General features: G+C 40.9%; 1 protein-coding gene across 1 annotated transcript; it reads right to left on the minus strand.

The window, feature by feature from the left end:
- Positions 1-1,554: 1,554 nt before the first annotated feature.
- LOC143586125 (uncharacterized) lies at positions 1,555-21,914 on the minus strand. The gene is made up of 5 exons (XM_077067738.1): positions 21,525-21,914; positions 21,133-21,382; positions 20,813-21,032; positions 20,286-20,739; positions 1,555-1,785 (listed from the first exon to the last, which is right to left on the minus strand). Exons 1-5 carry the CDS (start codon positions 21,912-21,914, stop codon positions 1,555-1,557), a joined length of 1,545 nt encoding a protein of 514 aa, XP_076923853.1.
- Positions 21,915-22,567: the final 653 nt, after the last annotated feature.

The following is a 22,567-nucleotide window of genomic DNA, read 5'->3' on the forward strand; positions in this document are numbered from 1 at the left end:
AACACCTAGATTGTTGATATCATAATTGTAGTGATCCAGATTCGGGATTTACATCCCCGACTACTCCCGAGTACTCGCAACTCCCCAGTCGACCACCTAGGACCGCCTAACGACTTTTACAACCTTGCTTCAAACATTGTCTTGGATGAAACTGATCTTTCTTTAAGAAATCTTGAAGAACTTCATACAAAGCTGCAATCACTCCAGAAAGAAAAGGTAAAATCTTATTTTGTATTTATCGTCGTAACATGTTAATAACCATAACATTTAATGCAAATAATGTTATTGATGTTTGTTATTACCTAGAGTGACCGTTTGAAGCAAGTTTTAGAGCATTTGAGTTCCATGAATTCACTCTGTTTGGTGTTGGGGATGGATTTTAAGCAAACTGTTCAAGAAGTTCATCAAGGGATGGCGTGTGTTCTTCCCAGTTCTACCAAGTTCTAAGTTATGAACTAATGCAACTCGTAAGGTAATTAACGATAAATATATATAGTTATGTTTTTTTTTCACAACTCGACCAGTCGACCTCTGTTGGTGAGTTGTTTTTTTCAATCTTTATCTCGGCTCATAAGTTGCTTTCCCATGCTCTAGCGAATAATTATCTTTTTGATTTCACTTCCTGATCTGTTGACTTTAATTTGCAGAAATCAAAGATAAACTACCGTGCATGGAACCATCGTTGCTGGTTAGTATTTTGCTGATTAGCTTTTGACAGAAAAATATGAAAACATTAATCAAATTCTAGCTGGGGGTGTAAACATGCCGATCCCCTCGTGAGATTGGCTCGGTGAAATATCAAATTGAGCTGAGCTTAGACGAGCTCGAGCCGGATCGAGAGCTTAAACGAGCTTCTTATTTTTATAATTTTATATTAATATAACTATATGTATTAAGAAATTATACCACACATTAATAACTTAAATCTTAGTTAAAAAGACTATAATACCCCTCAAGCTAACAGAAGAAATTGACATTAGTTGGTTAGGTTCAACTGACAACAAAAACAAAATTAAAACAAAAATGATGTAACCCAAAGTTTGGGGCAAACCATAGGGACTAAAAGTGAAAGTTACTCGATAGTAAACTTTTTTTCCCTTTTTAGTGTTTACTTTATGCATGATCCTACCAAAACCGGGCTTTTTGTGCAGTTAACTAGAAAGGAGCTAGCTGATGATATTGAAGCATTGGAGAATAAGATTATCGGGTCGGAATAGAGGGTGGTAATTGCTTACAGGTTACTTTGTTTAAATGTAGATCTTATGCTATGAAGTATTTTAATATGTGGTGTCATATGTATTTCGTCTTTCTGTATTGGTTAACTATTAGGGTGTATAACATATTATATTATTATATATTTTTATTTTTATTTATAAAAAATCTAATAAGGTATTTATCAAGTAAACGAGTATTTTACATGTTTAGGCATAAAAGTTAAAAGGATGATTCGTGTCTACCTGTTTAGTACACGAAACCTGTTAAGGCCATACTTGATACATATTAAAGTCATGTAGATTCGTGTCGGGTATCGTGTTTAAATTTGCAAAAAGAGAATTATTTCACCTGCATTCCATCATCAAGAATTGCAACTCCAATTTTATCAGAAACAACTCGAGTTTTTGCTACCAGTTTCTCTAAACACGCAATATCAAGAGGCTTAATAAAACCGTGTCTGTGAAAAATAGAAGCAGCTGTAGCTGCTCGATTTGCACCGACACCAATCTTCACAGATGTCCCATTGAAATGCCTTTGAAGCATTCTAGCTTCATCAGCACCATCATAACCCTAACAACCACAATAACATAATTCAAAGCTAGCAGTGTGGTCAAACCTAACTGGTCAACTTCCAAAAATTAAAATGAAAGAAGATTCAAAATGCCAATAAAAAACAGCAACTTACATTACACTACATACATATTAAAATAGAGCAATTATGGCGACGAGATTTATTTTGGCGTCCAACAAGATTTATTTTAGAAGTCGACGAGATTTATTTTGGCTTTCGTTGAGAATTATTTTGGCTTTCGTCTAGATTTATTTTGGCTTTTGGCGAGATATTTTACTTTCGATAAGATTTATTTTGCCTTCCAACGAGAATTTTTGATCATGTGACAGAATCTAGTTGGTTAAAATTATAGGAATTGGTTGGTCAAGTGGACATTTTGTCAACATCAACCAGTCACATGGACATTTTGGTCATTTTCCTCTTTATAAATGCAAAATTTCTCCCGCCGTTGTAAAAGACAAAAGAAAATTGTTATATCCATTTGTTTTGTATAGTTATTTTTTCAATAGTTATATGACACTGATTTTTGGCATATGAGATAAAGAAAGGAGAAAAATAGTTAAGCATGCCAATACATTCTTGCTTTAAATGATACGTACCAAATAAAATAACTTTAATTGAAGTTATACAATATATTCATAATATTAAAATTGACTAATTAAAAGTTTTGGCTCCGTGACGCTGCTTATTTAGTTATTTTCAACCGTGTATGTATTTTAATTCATACCTTAAAATCATATTAATAACTCATTAATTTGTATATTCACCCCTCCTCCCATCCCTCCTATACCATGGCGTTTATGGTCCGCAATTACACACTACATGACAAATAGGAAGTGGTTTGCCATGAGTAACTTACGAACATTTTACGAAATCGCTACTGATATGTGGCCCCTTGAATATTTCCACAGCGTCAACTCGCTTGATGGCGGTGCAGGTGTTGTGTACTTGGAAACCGTTGTTGCACCGGCTATATGATGTCACTTTCTTTCCATGTTTAATATATGCAGTTACCTAAATAAACCATTTTTACTATCTCGCACTTACTACATGTTTCTACAATAAATTAAACTTATCACTTGATGATTCGTTTGTTTGGATGCTTGATTATTGATATCTTACTATCTTTAATATGCAAAAATTAAAAACTAACTTTCCTCTCTCTCTATTTATTTCTTTTTTTACTTGCTTCACCTGACTTAAGCCAACATCGTAAAAGAACCATTTTAAGTGTCTTACCCTTACTACCTTCTTTTAAAATAAATGTAACTTATCAGTTCATGATTCAACAATACGGCATCAACAATCATATTTATGTCGTTCAATAGTTTTGCCCTTTTGATGGATTGTAATTGTTTTTTTAATAGAGATTTTGATTAATATTTTTAAAGGAAAAAGATTGGGATGCGTAGGTGAAAGCTTAACTTGCGCGAACCCACAACAAAGGGTTACATGGTTATTTAGTTCTTTAGTATTTTTATTGAGTATGAATTTATAAGAATTTTGTTCTACGAACCTTTAGTTTAGTTATCGTCTTTAGTTATCATAAAGTGTCTTGAGAATAATTAGTTTCATGTTTTGGCCTCTCAATACTCGTGGTTGATGGAATTTCGCACATGCCATGTATAGTTTGACGCATTGTCGACTATATTGATCACGACTAAGTCATTGTTTAACACATTTTTTTCTCATATTAAGCGGATTTTGCAAATACTATATATCCAATCATTTTAACAAAAAAAAAAGGATATCTAGAGTTTTGGATCATCTATTCAATTCATATCTGGTAAAGAAGCAATTTCAAACAAAAGTTTTGGTATAAAATCGAGCTATGCGTACGTCTAGTTGGGCCGAACTTTAGGTGTTAAATTTCTTTGGAATTGAATTTGACGTGCAAAAGGAAATTATGAATACGTACTAATTATGAATATTAGTAACTATTTATCGGTCGCAGCAACTTCGCCATCAATACTTTAAACTGAAAACCACATTTATAGATCTAGCCCCTCCTCCCAGATTGAAGGTATGCCATTTTGGTTACTCGAAGGTAACCCATAATACCTACTTTATTAACAAATATTTTAAAACACAATGCATACAGTATATATGCATACGCTAATAATTTTTGTGCCCACACCCCCTCGCACCCCAAAAAAAGCATCCAACAAACCATATCCACATACATCGGCGCGCTCACGTTGATAAACAATTACACACCACACCAAACGCTACAAACCAATACGAGGAGATAACTTGCGCGTACCCGCAGCAACGCGCGGGCACTTTTTCTAGTAACTATTCAATGGATTGCTAATAAACTTAAATTAGGGGTGTCAATTTCTAACACGACCCGAAACCCGACATGAAAAAATCTAGGTTTTGGGTCGGCTGACATGATCCGTTTTCGTAAACAGGTTAACCAAAACCTAACTTATTAAAAAGTGGGTTGATCTGCTAACCCGATTAAGAATTTTTGAGAAATAATATTTTGATTTAGAGATGTGAAGTTTTAAATTTAAAGTTAAATATTTAGATTTGTAATTTTTTATATATCATTTAACTTTTAAAAGTAAAACTAATTTCTTTATAAACTACTTTTATCTACTTTTTACTTCCAACATTTTTATTTTATTAATTTTAACCATCTATTCTTTTATTATTTTTGTTAGTTTGTTCTTATCTTGAGCTACATATATGAACTTAAGTTTATTAATTGGGAATGAGCGTTAAATACACAAAAACAATTATAAATCTATCACAAAATTATTAACTTTTTTACATGATTAAGAGTAATTAGTTGTTTAATTTAATACAAAGTCACTAGGTATTACTTATATTCATAAATGACCGTAAAATGCATTGACTCGATCACTCGAAACACAACTCGAACACGACATAAATTTAAATAGGTCGACACGAATAAACATATGGGTTGGGTTATGGTTGAAGAATCGCAACACGCTAACCCACCAACCCAACAGAATTGACACTCCTAACTTGAACCACTTGAAGACCACTCATACTAACATAAGTATACTAGGATCAAATAAATAAAGCGGTAAGCAGTCCTTGCACATATTTTTCTGCATTAAGCATCGTGTTTTAAGCATAAATGTCACATATTACACAACTAATTCACCTAGCATACAAGTAGTGGTGACCTAAATTATGATTAACTATTATAAGGAATCGTAGATGAAAAAATGGTCGAAGATAGGAACATGACGATTGAAGCCGGCTTGAAGATCTAAACATAATTGGATATGAAGAAGCATCACGTGGCGAATCCAGGACTTTTTTCCTATGATTTTACCTTTTTTCGGTGTTCAAATTTTACACAACCAAATGTTAAATTTTTCGGTTCGGATCGGAGAATATTATAATAAGATATCTTAATAAAACAATATTTAATTTAAAATACACATAACAAGGTCATTAAAAATGAGGGAAATAAAAGAATTACAATAAATGAGTTGTGGAGGCGTGAAACGTTCTTTTTTTAGCTATTTAAAACTCCAACTAATAGCACAGTAATAGTTTACTAAAAAGAAAAAAAGTTCAAAAAGAAAGAGGCTTTAACTTGAGACCATCAAACTTTCAAGATTTCGATGGCTTTAGATAAGTAATTTGCCATTGCATCATCTTAAACATTTTGTTATTAGTTTACTTGTAAAATCCTATGGGTTCACCAAAGCTTTTTATATATCATTTTGACGTAAAATTTTAAACTTACTGGGTTCTCGTGAACCCGGTGAACTCATATTGGATCCGCCCATGGAAGTATCGATGAAGGCTTTACCAGAGGGGAATAATTGAGAAGGAGAGTCGATGTGTATTATTAGGGTTATAAAGCAATTAAACAATCGGTGGTAGCTTTTAAACACAGGTCATTTTCAGGTCAAATTGGACAATACGATCCGCGAGCTATCAATAATATGGATAGTGAAATTGAGCGGGAAACACTCGTAGAGATTCATTTACCAATTGCCATGTGGCACCAGAGATTTTATTTTTTTATAAAAGTATGATAGGATTACATACAGGGAACGCCCAAGTCAAACTCTGAAGCCAATGTGAGTCCAGTTAAGAAAACATAGTCGTCAGAGTGGGGCAACGAGACTCTAAAATTTGAGGAGTGCGGTGACCTAGCATATAAGAAAGTCATCATTCTAAAAAACATATGTATTTTTATCAACTATCAAATCTTACTTTATATAATTCGCCTATATGATTTATTGGTGGTTAATATATAGGAAATAATTTAACTCCCTACATGATGATTTTCAGTTCGTTTATAAACTTTCAAACGGATTCTTAAAATCCATTTTCGCAGTTTCAAAAAGTCCTTTCATTAACCTGAAATTCTAACCAACAAGACCCGAAGTTGTATACAAGTTTGCATTTTATATTAAACATACTCTTTTTTAACAAATGAATCTCTGATCTAAACAAAATGTCGAACATCTCCAAACTTGACATATCGGGTAACAACTTCGGGGCTGTTTGGTTCGTTCAGATATGAATGAGTCAGATCTGATAAGCTTCTGTCCCATTCAGCAACAACATGAGTCTGAATTATTCAGCCCAGTTTTAACTATTCAGATGCTTTTATGTCCGTAACCAAACAGTCTGAAGTTTGAATGAATCAGATATTTCTATCTGAATGGTTTCATTCAGATGTAAACAAACAACCCTTCCTCCCAAAAAGACTCTTGATGCTAAAATTTTTATGCATGTTAAAATTTTCAGTTCTTTTGATGCATGTCTTTTATCCTTAGTGATTTTTTTTTTCTCTTTTTATTATAACTATTAGAGTGTGGAACCTTGAGGCTTGTGAAGACTTAAGACAAAGTCGGTGGTTTGTTAAGTGTTTTTGTCATTTTCTCATGATAGTGACAATACTAGCATGCTTGTACTAAGCATTCTTGATCTCTTATTGTTACAAGAATGGTATAAGTAGAGAAAAGTTCATTCAACTTCTTTTCAAATAAGCTTATTCTAGTCCGGACTTCTTTTTGAATAAGCTTATTCTAACCAAAATCAAAGGTAATTGTTTGTTACTTTTTTTGTTTTTGCAAATATGCATTATTATAAGTGTGTGTTATAATTAAGTTTACATCTTCTTAATCAGGGTAAGAAGACTCCCAACACACGGGATGCCTACAATACTTTTCTGAGAAACTGATTGTAAGTATTTCTATTCAAACTTGTTTTGTATTTCGTTTTTGTTTGTTGTTTTATTTTAAATCCATTAGAAACAATAAAAATTAACTTAATTCTCACAGTTAGCACGTTAATTAAATTTGTATTTGATCCAGACCCATATTATAAGTTTGTAAATAGTTAAAACTTTATTCAAATTCAGTTCATACGAACTACAAAGATTCCAGATGAAGTACTATCTCCTCCACATCCTTTAAATGGAGATGAGCTACTAAAGCTTGCATTGATACATTTAGGCATGTGAAGAAACACTAATTGACCCCGGGCAGATTACGGATAATCTGGGGGTTAAATAGATGTTTCCCACGAGTGGTTATGTCCGGCAAAGATGGTTGTTCTGATGACCTGCAAAACAGACACCGTGAGCTCGTCACTGAGAAGGGGGGGTACCTCCTTGTGACCACCCTCCGGCGTGAGAATCAGACTAGATTGCTCTTGAATATAAGTGTATATTAAGAGATTGCTAGAGAAGATAAGATGTGATAAGGTAATGTAATGTGTCCATACCATTCCAAGGTGTTGGAGTATTTATAGCCGAAGGTAGGTTTCCAAGAAGGTACAGTCGGCTGAATAGTATTCCTGTTCTGCCAACTGTGGGCTACGCACATGCCATGCTGGCAGTTGGTGGGTAGGCAGCGGCTGATAGGGACCAGGCCGGCTGTGTACTATTCCTTTTCCACCAACTGCAGGCTATGCACGTGCTACGACAGGTTGGTGAGTAGGCAGCGGCTAATAGTGACAGGGGTTGGTGAGTAGGCAGCGGCTGATAGTGACCAGGCCGGCTGTGTACTATTCCTTTGTCACAGTAAGCTGTCGCTGCTTTGGTCAGACCTTTTGTCCATACCTCGTCAGGTACAGTACAAAAGGTCCTCCAGTAGCGTACGGACTGGCTCATTTGGGCGGGAGTATTCCCGGCTTTGGGCGGGAGTGTTCCCGGCTTGCTCACTCCTTCTTCAGGTGACATTACTGAATTATTTAAGAGTTAAGTGCCTTGTGCGTGTAGCCTTGCTGCGCAGGTAGCCTTCCCTGATGGCTTGTATCCGCAGCTGCGGGAACAGGCGGGGTACTTCACCATTGGGAGGCTTTTCCTGCGGGAACAGCTTGCGTACTGCGCGTAAGGACGTCACGTCTCTGAGCATGGTGGGTCCTGCGGATCCAGTTGGTTTCTGCGCAGACGTCCCTCTTCAAGGTGAGTCTTGCGAGTTTAGCCTTTGCGCAGACGTCCCTGTTGAAGGTGAGTCTTGCGGGTTCAACTGCGCAGACGTCCCTCTTTGAGGTGAGTCTTGCGGGTCCAACTGGGCTCTGCTGGGACCTACCTCTTTAAGTCCCCCCAGTCCAATGTTCTTCTCATGAATTGTTACTAAGTGAGGTGAACTTTTGGACTTAAGCAAAGGGTTTTGAAAAGGGTTTAGTTTTAAGGTTTTCCATGGGGATTCTTCCCGCGGAAGTCCTAATGTCACGTGCAGAAATTCCCGACTTTTCTGCTTGATCTTTGGGTATGATGCGGGTAGGTCTGTAACCTCCTCGCAAGTCAGGAGCGTTGAGTTCCACTTGTGTAGATTCTTCATGAGGTTTTGGTAGTTTTGAACATAGTGATCAATTATGTTAAAACAACCAATTCCATCTTGGAGCTTCAAACAATCTAGTTCTCGACGTTCCCGCTATGCGGGGATGTTATTCCCGTTTCCGCAAGCATGGCCCAGAAGATCCTTCTTGGTTTCAATTCCCTGCAGAGTGCTAGGTATGTGAAGGGTTTCGCCTTGACACTGTACCCGCACTCGTCTTATAGTTACTTTACTTCCAAGGTATTCCTGGCTTCAATTCCCAGCGGGTGCTAAGTATGTGAAGGGTTTTGCCTTGACACTGTACCCGCACCCGTCTTATAGTTACTTGGTTGCCGAGGTATTCTTGGCTTCAATTCCCTGCAGGTGCTAAGTATGTGAAGGGTTTTGCCTTAACACTGTACTCGCACCTGTCTTATAGTTACTTGGTTGCCAAGGTAAGGGGTATAGTCCCGCTTACTTTTGAATCTTTTTGAAATTCGAAGAGTTGGTGAAAGGATAAGAACAGTCCAAACTGTTGACACGTCGTCCGACGGTTTCTTCTGACAGTGTCAGGACGTGCAGGAAGTTATGGCGACGTGACAGTATATGGTCATTCCAGACGCTTTTTCAGGCGCGTGGGCGCGAGTTTTCGGGCGCGTGGCCGCGAAGTTTACGGCACGCGTCCTGTCAACAGCTGTTGCCAGCTTGCTTTTTCCACGTGTCATAGTTTCATTGCACCAGCGTTTTCCTCTCTCTTCCGCATTAAATTCATCGCATTCATTGCGATGAGTATATAAAGGGAGGAGAGGTTGCATCTCAACTCACAGTTTCACCTCTCTTCTTCTTCTAAACGATTTCCGGTGAATACTCTAACTTTTCTGTCGAGCATTCTCCTGAAATCGTTCGTGTTTACATTCAAAACATGTCTTCTCATGATCTTGAAGTTACTGCTGAAGAGTCGGACGTGTATTCTGAGAACCCGACGTCCACTTCTGATAGGGACGATAAGAGTACTGCTGGCGAGTGCCAGTGTGCTCTTCCCGTCGACCAGTATCAGTACATCGTCAGGAAGTTCATGCTCGAGCCTTTCGAGCCTGAGTTTCCTGAGCCACACCAGACGGTGTACGATGCCCCCAAGGGCAAAATAGGTGTGTATGCTGCATTCTTCATTTATGGGAATCTCAGGTTCCCATTGACGAAGTTTGTATACCGTGTTCTGGAGAGACACGGTGTGCACCTGACGGAGGTACACCCAATGGCGATCGCAAAGATCCGCCATTTTGAATGGGTGTGCCTCATTCTGGGCGTGGAGCCCCATGTCGACCGCCTGATGACCTTCCATTCCTGGATGTGCATCCAGGGGTGGTATACCTTGGTCACTCGGATCAAGGGTTTGAAGATCTGCGCTACCGAGCGTAGTCTTCGGTCTTGGAAGCGGGAGTTCTTCTATATCTCCGCTCGCGTCGTCCCCATAGCGATGACGTTCAAGAACGGGAGAGCTCTCCCGAACCTTCACGCCTTCAACTACGAGGAGGCGGAATGGTTCTCAAAGATTTCCCGGGTCCAGTCTCCGGTTTACCGCTTTGCGGAGTCCGGGATGGTGATGCTCGGGATGAGCCGGGTGTGGAAAGATGCTGGGGCGGAGGCGCCACAGATCCCCATCGTCCTCGAATACGGTTTGAACTCTATCCCTTACGGTATGCTCCATCTTCTTTGCTGACTTAAAGTTTTCTTCTAACTGTTTTTCTTTTGTTTTCAGAGGGAAACGACCTACAGTCGCTCCTGCATCCGCGGGAAGCTGGTGGTCCCGCTCGGATGGGTACCCGTGCTCTTGATGAGAACGAGTTGCCCATCTTGGAGCAAACGGCGGATCGGTTTGTGGAGGTCTACCCGCCGGGCCACCCGATCATGAGCGCCACGCGGCCAGGTAAGGAGTTATTTAACCCACGCCCTGTGAATGCTCAAACCTCTGCTGGAATTCCTCTAATTTTGTCATCTTCTGATGAGGAATCCGCAGATGGTCTTTACGCGGAAGAAGAAGGCTGCTGGCGGGAAGGGTAAGGCGAAGGTTGCCTCCACTGCCGATCAGGGGAATCGGTCAGAGTCGGAGACCGAGAGTGAAGAGGTGGCGGGGAACCCTGGTGGTGATGAGACCACTGTTCCGGAGGTTGAGACAGTTGTCACCTCCGGGCAACCTAGTACAACGACGGTGACCGGCGTGAAGAGGCCGGCTCCATCGGGTTCGTCCCCGCCTATTCGCACCTTCAAGCTCAAGAGGACTCGTAAGTGTAAACTTTAACTTTAACTTCATATCTTTCCGCCATTATATTTAACTATCTTGTCTTCACGCAGGCGTGGATGCAACTGCATTCCAAAGTGGTGCGGGGAGGAGTACCTCTGGACCCACGACGGTAGGTTTGGTCAACCTACCCGAGGCGATGACCCAGGCGGCTGCGCCTGTTTCAAGTGTTGGTTCAGTTGCTCATCCCGTTGAGGCAACTGTTCCAACTGTAACATCATCCCCGCCGGCTGTCAGTGTGATCTTCACGGAATCCTTCACTGAGCCGGCGGTGATAATTTCTGCGGGTTCTTCCGCAGCAGCGGCCACGGTTGTGAGTTCACCTCCAGTGAGTTCACCTCCGATGGTCTCTACCGCAGTGGCATCGATCGTGCCTCCGGCGCCGGCGACTACCTCGTCCCCGGCCGGTTCAGCAGGTATGTTCGGGGCTTCTAGCCAATCTTTGCCTCCTTCCCATCTGCCTGACCTCTTGGATGGATATCCGTTAGGTTCGGGTGATGGGTTTGGCGGCTACCGGCCTACTGTCGACCCTACAGGTGCGTATGGTTATTTTGGCCTTTTTATATATATTTTTATTTTTTATCATCTTTTCCTAACTGCTTTTTGTTTTTGCAGTGTCGGATTCGAATGAGGTGTTTGTTCCGCGGTGGAACATCCGCCGGGGAACCACCCTTCGGACGGCTGTGGATTGCGTCGAGTGGGCGCGCCACGCCGCCCCCAGTGGTGCACTGGGAGAAGCTATGTCGAGCTACCAAAAGGGTAGGCTGACAAACGAGCTTCGGATTCTCTTTGCCCGGATGCAGCCGCGCGTCGAGCTGCTTTGTCGTGAAAACGACAAGTTAAAGGCGGCTCGTATCCAAGAAGTAGCTCAGGCGTGGGCTATCCGGGAGGAGAACAGGAGACTCTCCGCCGTTGCTGCGGAGAAGGAGAAGGCCTTCAAGGCCCTCGAGGTTGAAGTTCAGGCCCGTCTCGAGGCCCGTTCCAAGGCTACCCAAGCTGTTAATGAACAGCTTCGGTTGGCTAAGGAAACTGCACGGAACGCAACTGAGAGGGCCACCAAGGCTGAAGCTGTTGCTGAGCCTCTACGCATTGAGAATGAGGAGCTCAAAGCCAAATTAGAGAGGCTCCAGCAGGCTCATGATGCCTTGGCCATGGAAGATGCCAAGAAGCTCCAAGAGATCTTGGACCAGAGGGGGGTGCTTGACCACACTGAGCGTAAGCTAAGGGGCGTCGAAGAGGCTGCAGCCAAAGATGTGTTGCTTGCCAACCTTACAAAGAACGAAGCCGAACGCGCCCGTAATGAAGCTCAAGCTGCCCTCCAGGAGGCTCTGGTTACCAAGGAATGGCTTCTACAAGAAGCGTTGTCGCAGGTATGCATAGCTTCATAATATCTTTACGCTTTTCTTTGTACTTAGAAAAGGTTTTGATACTTGTATTTTTGTTTTGTAGGTTGTGCATCGGGTCTTCACGGACACATCATATGACGATGCCATGAGCGCAGCCCTCAACGCTTCTCATGAGGATGGGGAAAAGGCTGGCTTCCTGCTTGGTCTAGGGTTCGTTGAGAAGGGCATCCCGCCTTCCAACTTCCCTTTATATGATGTGGATACTGAAGCTGTATATGACCAAGCAGTGAACCAGTATGCCGCCTTCCCGCACCCGGTGGTGGAGAAGGTGAACGAAGTTGCTGCTGCTGATGATGGGCTAACCATTCTCAAGACCTTCCTTGAACTGCCACAGCCAAGTGATGGTGCGGGTACAAGTGGGTTTGGAGGGAGTGGTCCTGAAGCTTGAACCTTTAGATCCTTCCCACTGTTAGGATAGGTTTATATCTTTGTATAGATTTATATTCTTGTAGGCGGGTAGATACCCGGCCATTCTTGTAACAGTTGAATTTTTATGGAATATAAATCTTTTGTGCGGGTAGGACCGTCACTCTTGCTTTATAAACGTTATACGACTTGCTCATGCATATTATAGTTTAATTTGGCACTTGTTTTGCCGCATAAACAATATATGATTCGCTTGTGCATATTTTAGTTTAACTTAGCAATTTCTTAAGTACTTTTGATAAGTTAACCTATCAACGTGGCAGATAATAGGTTAAAGTTTTGCTTCCTCTTTCGTGATTGTGCATGTAAGACCGTCACTTGCACTTAGTAGGATGGCTAAACTTTACCTGTATCTGACCTGCGTGGAGGTTTTCCTCATTTTTTCCTTAAAGAGATTTTCTAAGTGTTCTGAATAAGTTAACCGTTCGACGCGCGGTTGTCAATAGGTAAAAGTTCAGTTTCCTCTATCATGATTTGTGCGGTTAGGCCCTGCACTTTCATTTAGTGGGATGACCGAACTTCACCTATGACTGACCTGCGTGAAGGTTTGCCGTTTTTTGTGTTTATGCGGGTTTTGCCGCCTTCCACACGCAACGATTTCTTCACACTTATTTATGCGTTGAAAACCCATATCAGTGTTTTGAATAAATTAACCGTTCGACGCGCGGTTGTCAATAGGTTAGTTCGGTTTCCTCTATCATGATTTGTGCGGGTAGGACCGGCACTTTCATTTAGTGGGATGACCCAACTTTACCTATAACTGACCTGCGTGAAGGTTGTCATCTGTTTTTTGTGCTTACGCGGGTTTTGCCGCCTTCCACACGCAACGATTTCTTCACACTTATTTATGCGGTGAAAACCGGCATATCAGTGTTTTGAATAAATTAACCGTTCGACGCGCGGTTGTCAATAGGTTAGTTCGGTGTCCTCTATCATGATTTGTGCGGTTAGGACTGGCACTTTCATTTAGTAGGATGATCAAACTTTACCTATGACTGACCTGCGTGAAGGCTTTCCTTATATTTTTTTAGAAATTTGTCGTTTTGTGTTTATGCGAGTTTTGCCGCCTTCCACACGCAACGACTTGCTTTCCCACTTATGCATGCGGTGAAGACCGGCGTATCAGTGTGGAAAGTTCATTAAGTATAAATGTAAGACCATCAGCGTCAATGTGATAAGGAGAATCATTTCCATTAGAAGTGGCTCTGGGCCTTTTCTTTTACAAGTTTGGAATTGATCTACATGCAGACTATGTAATTGAGCTCCCTTCCATGTTCTTGGGAGTGTCATCGAGCCTTTCGAGCCGATATGCACTTGGTTCGGAATCTCGTTGTTTACGCAGTATGTAGTCTCCGACATTGAAGCTGCAGTGTTATTCGTGTTTTCCCCAACTGGGGTTCTACACGCATTAGCCTGCTCAGCGTTCATTACGCCACGAGGTGCGTCAGCGTCCCATCTCTGACAAATGCTTCGACGATGTCCTTCAAGTCTACGCATTCCTCGGTGTTGTGGCCTCTTGTCTTGTGGAAGTCACAGAATTTGCTCTGATCAGCGTTGTGACGCTCTCGGATTATTGGAGCCTTTGGCCATGGGAGCCTCTCGGTGTCGAATATCTCGGTGACGCTTTTGGTGAGTGGCGTCCATCTGGAGTTCCGGTTCGACGACTGCATGTTATCCTTTCCGCCTAACCGAGGGTGCGAGCCGGATGAGGTGTCAAAGTTTACCCTTGACTGCAAAATGCCTAGCTTCCTCTTTTTGTTTAGTCGGGCGGTAAGGACATTGTTTTCTCTTGTTTTCTGGGTGTAGAGGTTTGTGCTCTGGGGAATATCTCTACCCAGTTGCTTTTCCGTTTCCGCGAAGCGTTTAGCTGCGGTCATGATGGCATCCCATGTGGATGGCATGCCATCTTTACCCGTTAAGGTGCGGATGAGCTCTGGGTTTTTTGCGCCCTGGATGAAAGCAGCGCGAACAAGATCTTCGCTAATACTACCCAGACTTAGCTTCTTTGAGTTGAAGCGAGTGATGAAGTCTAGCAAAGATTCATCTTCCTCTCGAATGCAATTGAGGATTGTCCATTGCTCTTCGGTATACTTTCTTTGTTGGCTGAAGTGTTGGCTAAACTTCTGTTGGAAGTCTGCCCAATCATAGATGTGGTGGACCGGTAGACGGTCAAACCACGCTCTAGCCGCTCCAACTATCGTCATCTGGAACATATAACACCACGTGGGTTCCGTCCAATTGCTGACGGTTGCCCCCGCTATGAATCTGTTCAAATGATCGTCTGGGTCGGATATACCATCATAAGTGCCGATGTTGGGCATCTGCTTGGCACTCTTCGGGGCGATTGCTTCCGCAATGTCCCTTGCAAACTTGGACGTTCCCGCATTTGCAACAGTTGGTCTAAAAGCTTTAGAGAAGTCACGTGGGTTTCTACCCGCATTTTTTGGTTTGAAAGTTTCTCCAAAATTCCTTCTTGGTTGGAAGTCCGTGTCCTTACGCTTCTCTTTCGCCCTATGGCGAGGGTTTACGTCGGTGTCGGATTCCTCCCGATCAACGTCCGAGTACTCGCACTCACTGCTCATGTTGAGCTGTTGTCGAGTACTTCCGAATTCTTCAGCCTGTTGAAGTGAACGCAAGCGTTAATCCAACTCAGTTTGGAATTCCTTCTGACGTGCTTCCGCCCACGCTTTAACTTGTTCAAGTGTTTGGCGGGGGAGCCTCGTCTGTTGTCTTTCCACCTGGGTATCAATGAATCCCAGGGGATGATTGTTTACTGCACTTGCCCCGGATAGAGTGACCGGGGTAGTGTTCGTAAAATTTACTGCCATTGCCCCGGCTTGGGTAACCGGGGTAGTGTTCGTAAAACGTGTGTATTCGCCGGTGTTCCCCCCAGTAGCTGGGGTTATGGTTACCGGGGCTTCTTGGTTACTCCCTGGCCTGGGGACTGGAGTAACGTTAACCATCTTTCCAGAAGTTTTGAAAAAACTGAAAAAGAATAAGTTCTAGCTTTATGCACGGATGGCGCCAATGAAGAAATACTAATTGACCCCGGGCAGATTACGGATAATCTGGGGGTTAAATAGATGTTTCCCACGAGGGGTTATGTCCGGCAAAGATGGTTGTTCTGATGACCTGCAAAACAGACACCGTGAGCTCGTCACTGAGAAGGGGGGTACCTCCTTGTGACCACCCTCCGGCGTGAGAATCAGACTAGATTGCTCTTGAATATAAGTGTATATTAAGAGATTGCTAGAGAAGATAAGATGTGATAAGGTAATGTAATGTGTCCATACCATTCCAAGGTGTTGGAGTATTTATAGCCGAAGGTAGGTTTCCAAGAAGGTACAGCCGGCTGAATAGTATTCCTGTTCTGCCAACTGTGGGCTACGCACATGCCATGCTGGCAGTTGGTGGGTAGGCAGCGGCTGATAGGGACCAGGCCGGCTGTGTACTATTCCTTTTCCACCAACTGCAGGCTATGCACGTGCTAGGACAGGTTGGTGAGTAGGCAGCGGCTAATAGTGACAAGGGTTGGTGAGTAGGCATCGGTTGATAGTGACCAGGCCGGCTGTGTACTATTCCTTTGTCACAGTAAGCTATCGCTGCTTTGGTCAGACCTTTTGTCCATACCTCGTCAGGTACAGTACAAAAGGTCCTCCAGTAGCGTACGGACTGGCTCATTTGGGCGGGAGTATTCCCGGCTTTGGGCGGGAGTGTTCCCGGCTTGCTCACTCCTTCTTCAGGTGACATTACTGAATTATTTAAGAGTTAAGTGCCTTGTGCGTGTAGCCTTGCTGCGCAGGTAGCCTTCCCTGATGGCTTGTATCCGCAGCTGCGGGAACAGGCGGGGTACTTCACCATTGGGAGGCTTTTCCTGCGGGAACAGCTTGCGTACTGCGCGTAAGGACGTCACGTCTCTGAGCATGGTGGGTCCTGCGGATCCAGTTGGTTTCTGCGCAGACGTCCCTCTTCAAGGTGAGTCCAGCCTTTGCGCAGACGTCCCTGTTGAAGGTGAGTCTTGCGGGTTCAACTGCGCAGACGTCCCTCTTTGAGGTGAGTCTTGCGGGTTCAACTGGGCTCTGCTGGGACCTACCTCTTCAGCATGAATGATGATTACGCAATGAATGTTAGTTTCATATTGCAAGTGTATTCCAGAGGACTTGGTGTTAAAAAATCAAAAATAAATTCATTTTCGTGTTTTTTTGTTGGCGACATAAGATCTTTTTTATGAAGGATTTATAAGTTATCCGCGTACGGAAACGGCTTTCTTTACACCGGGGTTCAACATTAATTAAAGTGGGTATCCATGTTTAACATTATATATTTTACATTAATTTTTCTTCTAGTTGATGCATTCGATACTGTTTTAGAGATCGAGATACTATATTTTTTTAATTATTGTCATTTTTTTCTTACAAACTATATATAAACGTGTTTTTTATTTTGGTTGCAGACATCTATAATGATTCAAAAATATAACTATAAACTTTGGAGGTTTCCAAGTAACAGTGGGCATGATGGCAAAGCGCATTTACCCTTTTTCCGAGCAGTTATATTAAAAGTCAAACAACTTGGAATAACGTTATATAAGGTTATACATAAAATAAGCACAAAGTAAGTTTTTGGAAATGCAATGATATTGTAGCAAGCCAACTTCTCGGGTTTTGGGCAGAGAAAAGCGGACGTGGGGACTCTGGTCGGGGCGTAGCGTAACTACGGGATTCCATTTAGGGCGAGACAAAATGGGCAGGTCGATCAATCTAGCCATGAGGAGGTTGAAGAGAGCTCTAATAGGCAGGCCTTGGAGGACCGAACCACGTATGTGGCAAAATACGGGGATGACTTGTGGCTAGAGACGGATTCCGCCATTCCCTGAAAGGGCAGGAAAACACTACTTTTTTTTTATCAAAACACAGAAGGCCATTGAAAAGCATGCTCCTTGTTCGCGGAGCTACATACCGGAAAAAGAACTTGATAAGCTGGTCGCTAGAAAGAAGCAACGAGGAAGCAAAGCTCTCTGTTGCTCATCCGGCATGATTGTGTGAGGTCACAATTCAGATCTCTCATCCGATCATCCTGAACACGAAGGGGCTGCTCTCGTTGTGAGGTCACTAACTCTCTGGCGAGCCCGCAATTCGTGTACGAATTGAGTAAGGGCTCTACATGTCCTTTCCGTTCTCCAATTTTGATAATAATTTAACAAATATTTGCTGAAGAAGGCTTGTGTAACTAAAATCACAGTAGAGATTGAAATTGCCGGGGAGATGTTTTCAGCAGTTGGCAGAAGAACAAATGTTGTGAGTTTTCTCTTTCTACATTTTGGATTCTACTATGACATTATTATGACATTATGAAAATCTGAATCACGCTAGTAATAACTCTGAACACTTACAAATCCAAAAAGAATGAAGGAAATGGACACATCATAATACAGAAGCCTAATTCATAAATTATGTAAACAATGTTTTCTTAAGATCAAAAGATGCTCATGAAATTTCTGTTGAAATTTCTTGAAGTTTAGCTTTTCTGTAATATTATAAATCTATTAATGAAGGAAAAGAGTTATCTGGAGTTCCTGGATTGCTATCCTAAAGCCAAAGCAAATGTTGATTATGCAATCCCAGGAAGAAATGGAGGTGTGTGTTGGACCAAATGATATAATTATTTAGATTTTTCAATGTTTTTAACAATAACTAAAAAACGCATATAGAAAGTGTCAGCATTAGTATTGTTAAATGAACACTCGGAAAAAAAAAATGTCATATCAATAACCAAATTTTTGGAAGTAAACCGGTACATACATGCTTTTACGGATTACCACTATACTTAAATAGATGAATACTTGTCATTTGGTAGTAAAAATAGTTGAGTTAAAATATTGGTAGTACATATGTGATGAATACATTATTTATAAGGATCTTTGTTATTTTAAGCATGATGGCTATAAAGTTTGGTGTCGATCACTGTATCAATGTATGACAACAATTATTATCTGGTCATTGATGGCTATAAAGTTTGGTGTCACTTTGATAGTGTCGAATCCAACAAATAAAATTGGATGACTCACAAAACTAGTATGATTGGAAGTAAGATTCGTGTTTCAGATATACAAATTAAATACATGATACAAAAAGTTTAAGTCTGGGCGTTGTTATTTATAAGAAATAAATTGAAAAGGGGTTTTGAAACCAACTTAAAATTAACAACAATAAAGTTAACAACTAAAACAAAACAAAATTACAAATTTTGTCCTTTAAACATATGTGATTTATGGATCAGGTCCTTTAAAATATTTTTTTGCAGGCGGTGTCCTTTACGTGGGATGTTTATTTGATTTTTGTCCATTGGCTAACACCCATCCATTTTCGCCGTTAAGTGGTTGCACGTGAGAAATATGTGAGGGGTTCTTTTGTCTTTTCACCCATCCCTGCAACATGTCAGGCTCATCGCCCTCATCTCTCCATCTCTCGAATTAGGGCTTAATTCATAGATCTAAAATTAGGGTTCGATGCCAAGATCAAATATTAGGGCTCAATCGAGGATGATGTATTGTGTTTGTGGCAAGCAAGCTATTGTTCGAACATCATGGACTGACAGAAATCCTGGTCGACGATTCTTTTCTTGTCCCGACATGGTAAGCCCTTAAATTGTTTTCAGTTTTCTTTGAATCGTATAATCTTCATCTTCCTCCTTTTATCCAGACATCAGATTGTCCATTTCTTGGATGGCGTGACCCTCCAATGTGTGAAAGGGCAATGGAGATAATCCCTGGTTTGTTGAGATCTAAGAACAAAGCTGAAGAAAGTCTGGAGAAAAGTAAAGAAGACGTAAGGAAAATGAAGAAGAAGCTGATAATGAGCTGGATCTTTTTTAGTGCTATAGTATTTGCAATGAAAATGATATGATGTCTTTGATCTTCTTAGGTTGTTCTTATGTTCCGAATGTCTTTGATCTTCTTAGGTTGTTCTTATGTTCCGAATGTAGTTTGGGTTAATGTAGTTAATGTAGTTTGGATCTTCTTAGGTTGGCAATGATGTCTTTTGAATGTAATTTAGAAGGTAAGAATATGATGTCTTTTGAATGTAATTTGAATGGTGGGAATGAATGTAATTTGCAATGTTGACTACTGATAGTTTCATACATCAATTACCAATAAGAAAAAGTGTCCCAATATGGTTTGACATGTAAATGGTCAAACAACAGGTGACTTTGGTTGTATTCAACAACCAACAATTTCATACAACATAATAATAACATATAGACATCAACATCAGCATCAGCATGCGAACAACAACATCAATTACCATATGCATTCAACAACCAACAATACACCATAACAATTTCATACACCATAATTATTCCATGGACAATCCACACTACATCCCTAATAGCAGTCAACACATATTACATCCCAAAAGACAACACAAAAGACAACCCAAAGAGAACCTAAAATATCGTTCCATGGAATACACAATTAAAACCCAACAAGCATACAACCCAAAATATTATTTTTCCACTGCAGCAGTGCATGATCTTATGTTGTGCCCTTTTTGATGACATCCCCCGCAAGCGTTGCTACCTGGTGGCCTTGACTTCGTAACTGTTTTTGCTTTCTTGGATGGGCCTTGTTCTTCAACTTCCAAAGTTTTGCCATTTTCCTTTTTACCCTTCTTACCCTTCTTCAACTTCCACAACTGACTTTTTCCTGGATTTCTTTGGCCTTCCAATAGGCTTATGATACGTAGGTGCTGTGATTTGTGTTGCACCTTTGACTTGGGCCACATAGTCATATCATTAATAGGGTAGACTTTGTAATTGTATACAGCCCTCCACCTCTCCATTGTGTATACTAGATTGACATATGTTTCTGGTCTACCAACATTTGGGTCATGAGCAGCCTTCACCCAAACACTTGCCACAACATGTCTGCATGGTATCCCAGTGACTTCCCACCTCCTACACGCACAAGTGTTTGTTCTCAAGTTCACTACACACTGATCACCATTTGGTCCAGTGACTTGATAATGTTCCTCACCATTCCATTGCACATTGTACCTATTATTTGAATGTATATGAATAATGCATATTCAATTTATGTTCAAAGACACATGAAATGATTAGAACTGACCTGTTAGCTTCCTTTATCACTAAGTCCATAACCTTAGTAGCATATGGTGTTAGCAAGCCTAATGACTTATCAATTACTTTTAGAACATTCACAATCTTCCTCATAAGGTACTCCCTTATGTATTCCAATAATGTGATTATTGGTTTGTCTCGTCCATCTACCAACTTAGAATTGAAGACTTCACACATGTTATTGGTGAACACATCTGATGGTGCTCTTCCTATTGTAACAAATAATCTATATTATGATCAAGACATCTTCCTTTCATAAACATATCAACACTCAAGCTAACAATTCAGAAAGGCAAAAGAAATTGTTACCAATAAAGTGTGATCTTGACCAATACTCTGGTGGGATTTTAGACACCCAAAGATGTGCCTTTTTGTTCAACCTTTTTAAATTATCCATTTCCCTCTCATAATGAGCATTTGTTGTACATGCGGCCAGTTTCCAGATAGCATCTGTGTAAATCTTGCCTTTAAATATGTGCTTAATATTTTCAGTAATGTGTCTAACACAAAATCTATGCTCTGCAGTAGGAAACACCCTTTCCACTGCTTGGATAAGGCCCTGTACATTTAAGGAAGATCTGTTAGTGACATGATCTTAGATAGAAATAAAAAATTATGGAATGAAAATGAGTGTATATAAACCTTTTGTCTGTCACTCATGAAGGTAAACTTAGATCTACTATCCATGCCCAAATCATCACCAAGGCATTGCAAAAACCATTACCAAGAGAGCATTGTTCAGCTTCTACAACTGCATATGCTAAAGGGTAATATCCATTGTTTGGATCTAGACCAACTGCTGTGAGTAATTGACCAGGCCATACACTTTTGAGGAAAGCCCCATCCAGTCCCAAAAGATCTCTCCCAATAGCTTTGAAACCTTGTTTCAAAGGCTCCAAGCATACATAGATTCTCTTAAAAGTTCTTGTCTCAGATGTGGGGTCGGTGCAATTTTCTACTTCAAGGTGAACAGTTGTACCTAGATTAGCATTTTTCAACTCTTCAATGTAATCCCTCAGCAGCCCATATTGAGATATGAAATTTCCATTAATTTGTTCCTTGGCCAAATTCTTTGCCCTATATGCTTTCATGTCAAAAACACCAACCTCAAACTTCCTCTAGAACTTATCTTTGATACCTTTAATTGAAATCTTGGGGTTATCTTGGAGTTCCTCAATTAAGTGATGAGATAGGAAGGTGGCTATGCAGGCATAAATTTTTCTTGTTTGAAGGCATTTATGGTTAGTCACCAACTTGGTTATTATCCAAGATCTTTTTTTTTTCTAGTAAGAAAGCAACAGAACCCAAGGGCATTTATTGATATGTGAGTCTTTCCTTTTTCCTCTACCCCCAACATGTTTATCTTTGACCCTTTGTCTTTACCACAACTGCTAGATCCAACCCCCAAACTTTTTCCCCTATGGGACCCATCTTCCAATTCACCTTCACACACTGCCCTTACCCTTATACGATCATCTTTTCGAATCCTAATTTGTCTTCTTGTTTCAACAGCATGTGATCTAATCAATTTCTTCACCTCTTCCTTTGTACCAAACACTTGACCCTTATAAAAAAGGGAATCTATGTCTTTGTCATCCATTTCTTCTTTATAAATTTTATCATTATCCAACATTACATCTTCCATTTCCATTTCTAAACCATCTAAACTATCAATGGCAGCCTGGTGATCAACATCAATATCAGTATGCAATCTAAAATCCCTCATATCTACATCGACATCATT

Source organism: Bidens hawaiensis, unplaced genomic scaffold (assembly GCF_021521415.1).
Source record: "Bidens hawaiensis isolate Kalapana, Puna unplaced genomic scaffold, B.hawaiensis_p1.1 tig00034330_1, whole genome shotgun sequence".
Taxonomy (NCBI): Eukaryota; Viridiplantae; Streptophyta; class Magnoliopsida; order Asterales; family Asteraceae; genus Bidens; species Bidens hawaiensis.

Coding starts and splice junctions, on each gene's coding strand:
- LOC143586125 (XM_077067738.1), bottom strand. CDS start 21,914: ATGAAAGCATATAGGGCAAAGAATTTGGCCAAGGAACAAATTAATGGA. Junction 21,033..21,132: donor GTCAAGATCACACTTTATTG/GTAACAATTTCT, acceptor TTGTTACAATAG/GAAGAGCACCATCAGATGTG. Junction 20,740..20,812: donor GTGATAAAGGAAGCTAACAG/GTCAGTTCTAAT, acceptor TTCAAATAATAG/GTACAATGTGCAATGGAATG.